Genomic DNA, 5,097 nt, shown 5'->3' on the forward strand with positions numbered 1-5,097 from the left:
TTTCAAGTTCACAAAAACATAAAGTACTTTATTTATTCTAACCCAGCAGGATATATGCCCAAATGTGATCATCAGACATAGAACTGAGTGGCACGTAAGATATGTAATATTCGGTGATTATAACCCAATAGATGGACTTTGAACGCCACAGTTATTATTAACATAAAAAATTTCAGTGTGGACTACTAAATAATTAGTACCGTCAATGTGGTAAATACATTAAATTACAAATCTTTACATTTGTACAGGACTCATTTTACAAATAAATGTTTTAAGACTCAGCTGTCCAACTTTCATTTAAACACTAAATGCTGTTGAACAAAAAGTCTGCAATAAATATTCCCTCCGGTGGGTGCGGGAAATGCTTTTACATAAGATCTGTTTACAATGAATATCTGAGTAAATATTTAAAAATTTAAACTCCATGTGGTTACTGAAATCTTGTATTCTGAAAAAGCTCTTATATTTTAAACAAAATTTAATTATTAATTTAAAAAGTAACTCTTCTCACGATGCTAACGTTATTCATGGTTAGGTTTCTCCCAAAATCGTAAATAGGTTGCTCACCGTCCCTTCAGGTTGCTTAGTTGTTAATTTTTTTTTTTTTAAGAGAACCTTCAATAATTACTATCAGGTATTTTATTTTGCTTATTTATGTATATATTTGTACTAAAACTCACTAAACAACTCAAAAGAACATGTAGGCCTTTCCTAAACATTACAGCTGAGTTGTCTAATTAATACATTTTCAGCCAATTTGCAACTGTAAATTGAAATGGTGCCTATTTTGAATAAAAGCAGCATAAGTTGAAATGTAATGATCACCATGTTTTCAAGGCCAGAAAGCAATTCTCTTAACGCACCCGTTCTGTGATGGGAGCTGGGAACCTTAAGACTAAGAAGGCGCTGTATTTTCCTAGCACATTCCTCCATGACATCGCCGGCTCCCAGGGAAATTTCCCCAGAAATACTTGCAGCAATGGCGACAGCACTCCACCTGTCTGCCGTTGTACAACGGGCTGGATTTATCGCTGTGGCCCGTCAGCTGGAACTGAAGTCCGGGCAGCTCTTCGCAGGCAGCGGGGGCTCCTGCTGGAGTGGGTAAGCGAAGTACTGGGGTGACACCAGGAAACCGGATGGCTGGGTCAGGTGGATTGGGTGGCCCGTGGTGTAAGGTGGAGGCGGGGAGGGCACCAGGCAGCCCGGCTCTGCTCTGGCAAAGGAGAATCTGCGGATGGAGCCCCCAGTGGAGCTGGAGCTGGTGGCCGTGCTGGACTGTCTGGAAGGTGCCCTGAGGCTTGTGGAAGTCAAGATCATGGGCAGGGTCTCCGTCTGATAGCTGCGGAGTGAGAAGCGGATTGGCTGCTGTGAGGGTTCCTTGGGTCTCAAGCAGGTGCAGCAATAAATAGCCACTAAAGAGCCCAGGATGATGAAGGCAATGAAGATAGAACCAACGATGAGGAAGGGAACGTAGACGGGCTCTAAAAGGTAAAACAAAAAAGACACACACAGGTGTTTGGACAAGAGTCTCCCAAACTCCAGGCACCTTTGGGGGGGGGGGGAGGTGAGTGACCCAGTATGACCACCGTTGTCAGCCCAGCCTCTCAGAGCTGGTAACCTCTAAAGTGCAAACTGAGATGACCCAATATTCTTGCTCCGAGCAGGGAGGAAGCAAACTGATACTGTAGCCTCTGTTAGCAATTAGCCGTTATATTGCACATCTGGAAGTCAGAAGGAACAGAATCTACCCTCCTGTTCATGCACTGGAGGGAGGGAAAGTGTGAGTTTTTTGGATACCAGAACTTCTGGATGTAAACCCAGGTTTTTGGTAGTTTTACCACAGTGGGGCACTGAGGGCTCTGACCCATCTCCGAGGCTGAAAATTCATCTCCCATCCGAGAATCTCCAATCTAAGCAAAGAGAGCCAGGCCTGTAAATGAGCCTTCCATTATGAGACTATGGAAAGAACCATAGAAAGAAATCCACGGGGCGCCTGGGTGGCTCAGTCGGTTAAGGTCTGAACTTCAGCTCAGGTCATGATCTCACAATTCATGAGTCTGAGCCCCTCATCCGGCTCTGTGCTGACAGCTCAGAGCCTGGAGCCTGCTTCAGAGTCTGTGTCTCCCTCTCTTTCTCTGCCCCTCCCCTGCTCACTCTCTGTCTCTCTCAAAAATAAATAAACATTAAAAATAAATAAAAATAGGGGCACCTGGCTGGCTCAGTCCACTAAGCGTCCGACTTCAGCTCAGGTCATGATCTCGTGGTTCGTGAGTTTGAGCCCCGTGTCGGGTTCTGTGCTGACAGCTCAGAGTCTGGAGCCTGTCTCAGATTCTGTGTCTCCATCACTCTCTGCCGCTCCCCCACCTGTGTTCTGTCTGTCTCCCTCAAAATTAACATTAAAAAATTTTTTTAAATAAATAAAAATAAAAGTTTTAAAGAACTCCATAGTGGGCCCAAACGAACTGTGTCTGTGACCGCATCTTAAATTGTCATCTCTGGACACTTCTTCCTGGAAGTGATTTGGGATGCCCACTCCAGCTGCCACACCTCTTCCCCTCAATTTCCACCCAAACTGTGGGTTGTGGCCAACCTTAGATCATGAGGTAGCTCTTGGTGTTGGTGGCCCCAACTTTCCATGAGGGCATCCCTCCGTCAGAGCAAACCCATTTCCTTCTCTCTGTGCACGGCAGACATAAAATCTCCTACCCCTGAGGCACCTTTGGGACATTCTCCAAGTGTCTCTCCTGTCTGATAGGGCCACCTCTGGATGCAGCTTCCAGCTTAGAAGTAGAACCAAGAAAACCTGCATTAAACTAAGATCCTACTGTGTGCCTGACTCTTACTTATGACCTGATTCAGCTCTCCTGGACACTCGGTGAGGAAGGCATGGTACTCCCTGTTCTCCAGATGTGGAAACATACTCATTTTTGACCTTCCCAAAGACACACAAGCAGTGATGGACAGGGAACTATCAACCCCGAGGGTTGGGGTTCCTCGGTGTAAGCTCTACCGCCTACCGCCCCTTCTGCCATGTTTAGAAGCACCCTGTGGAAGGGGAGGGGAACGTGACTGACTAGCCACTTACTCCCCCACTGTTCTAAACATTCATATACTCAATCCACAGTTTGTCTCCTCTGAGAGCAATATGTGCATTTAAAAGTTTTTTTTTCTTTAATGTTTATTTTTGAGAGGGGAGAGGGGGCAGAGAGGGAGACACAGAATCCGAAGCAGGTTCCAGGCTCTGAGCTGTCAGCACAGAGCCCGATTCGGGGCTGGAACCCACCAACCTTGCGATGGGAGGCTTAACCCACCGAGCCACTCAGGCGCCCCAGCAATACACGCATTTTAGAGCTGAGAAGAGGCCCAGAGAGTTAAGTCACTTGCCCAAGTGGCCCAGCTGGCAAGCGGCAGTCACAGGCCAAGGTCCCTGAGATTTTGGCTAACTGCACCTCAGTGAGTGTGGATGCTGCCCTCTCTCCTACTGGCCTGGGCAACACAGCGGAGCCTGGAGGCCCAGGACGGAATCCCCGCTGCAGACTGCGCTCTTAAAGAAAGCAAATGGGTCCCCCAGGGTGAGTGGAGGAAAGCCAAGGGAACGAGTCTGTATTTTTTTTTTTTAACACACCAGGATGGCCTTGAGTTCTCTGCTTCCCCCGCCCCCCGCTCCCGAGCATCTTCTCTCCAGAAACCAATTCCCCAATCCACCAGAAGTTAAAGTCCTTGAGAGTATAATCGGGTTCTAAGACAAACCAGGGTCTGCTTTTCCTCTGGGTCCTTACTCTCTCGGCGGGCGGGGTTGGGGCGGAATGGGGGGACTTCGGGCACCATTAATTCTTTCCCGGGGAACTTCTGGTGCCCGCTTCTGACCTCTGCTGTGGCGTTCTGGGGTGTCACCCATTCTTAGCTCCGCGCGCTCCCCGGGTTTCCACCGGTAAAACCACAGCCTCAAGCTCAAACGGGTTTCCCAGACGTTCCCATTCAGGTGGAAAGCTTTATTTTCTTTCCCTTTTTTTTTTTTTTTTTTTTTTTAGGTGTAAAGTTCCTCTGCTGGGGTCTTGATTTATTCCGCTCTGAAGTGAGCGGAAATTTGACCCGTGTTTTCCGACAGGAGAATAGGGGGCGGGCAGCCCCTGCGACCCTGGTTTCTAAATCTCCACCTCGAGGACCTGGGCATTTCTGAAAGGCGTGACAATAGGGGGTGGGTCGGAGAGGGTAATTCGATGCAGAGAAATGAAAGGAAGTCGGGAGAACGAGACACAGGCTTAGGAAAGCTACCAAAGATCCACCAAAAAAAAGTGGGGAGGGAGGATAAACGTGGCTGTAGTTCCTTAGCCCTGCGGGGCTGCAGATGAGCGCTCCCCGAGAGTTGCGGCCCCCGCAGCCGGCAGTTCCCCAAGCTCCCGGGGTGACCCGGGCGCTCGATGGGGGAGCCCCCACCGCCCTAGAAAACCGCAATCCGACCTGGCGCTGTTCCGGTAGCTTCTTCCTCTGACCTCCCGCGTTCCCGAGACCTACTACTGTCTTGCCCGGGGTCAACGGGTGCAAGCCCTGTGGTCTTCGCCGTCCCTTGCAAACTTTCCTCGGGCCGACCCGTGGAGACCGCGCGTGGCGGGAATCGGGATTGCAAAGCAATTAGGGCGCCTGACCCGAAACGCGACCACCCGCTCCGGCCCCGATGCCCCCACCTTGGCCGCTCCAACGCGCGCAGACCCAGGACCGCCTGGGGCGCACACCCGCGGGCACCGGGCTGGGGCCGAGGGCCCGCACTTACGCGCGGTGATGCCCGGGTGCTCCAGCTCGCCGCGGTCGTTGGTGCAGCTTCCCTGCTCCAGCCTGGCGTCGGCCGCGGCGCAGCAGTAGCGCAGCGCGCAGGAGCCGCAGCAGATGGTGGCGTCCGGGGTGTCGAAGTCCTCCGGGCACTGGAAGCCCTCGTGGTAGTTGCCCTGCACGTCCACCCAGCCGTGGCAGTATTCTCCGGACTGCTGGGCGCCCGCCGGGCTCCAGCGCAGCCAGCCCAGGAGGAGCCAGAGCGCCAGCAGCGCCCCCATCGCCGCTGGGCGCCCGGGGCGGCCGGGAGGGGGACGCGCGCGGCCGGAG

General features: G+C 51.4%; 1 protein-coding gene across 1 annotated transcript; it reads right to left on the reverse strand.

The window, feature by feature from the left end:
- SHISA3 (shisa family member 3) lies at positions 1 to 5,091 on the reverse strand. The gene is made up of 2 exons (XM_040484817.1): positions 4,772 to 5,091; positions 1 to 1,481 (listed from the first exon to the last, which is right to left on the reverse strand). Exons 1-2 carry the CDS (start codon positions 5,046 to 5,048, stop codon positions 1,042 to 1,044), a joined length of 717 nt encoding a protein of 238 aa, XP_040340751.1. The 5' UTR covers positions 5,049 to 5,091; the 3' UTR covers positions 1 to 1,041.
- Positions 5,092 to 5,097: the final 6 nt, after the last annotated feature.

Source organism: Herpailurus yagouaroundi, unplaced genomic scaffold (genome assembly GCF_014898765.1).
Source record: "Herpailurus yagouaroundi ecotype Mexico unplaced genomic scaffold, PumYag 28, whole genome shotgun sequence".
NCBI lineage: Eukaryota > Metazoa > Chordata > Mammalia > Carnivora > Felidae > Herpailurus > Herpailurus yagouaroundi.

What these genes read in the sequence shown, in the direction of transcription:
- SHISA3 (XM_040484817.1), bottom strand. Translation starts at nt 5,048, where the DNA reads ATGGGGGCGCTGCTGGCGCTCTGGCTCCTCCTGGGCTGGCTGCGCTGG. An exon ending in GCACCCGGGCATCACCGCGC is followed by an intron (nt 1,482 to 4,771) that starts GTAAGTGCGGGC and finishes TTTACCTTTTAG; the next exon opens with AGCCCGTCTACGTTCCCTTC.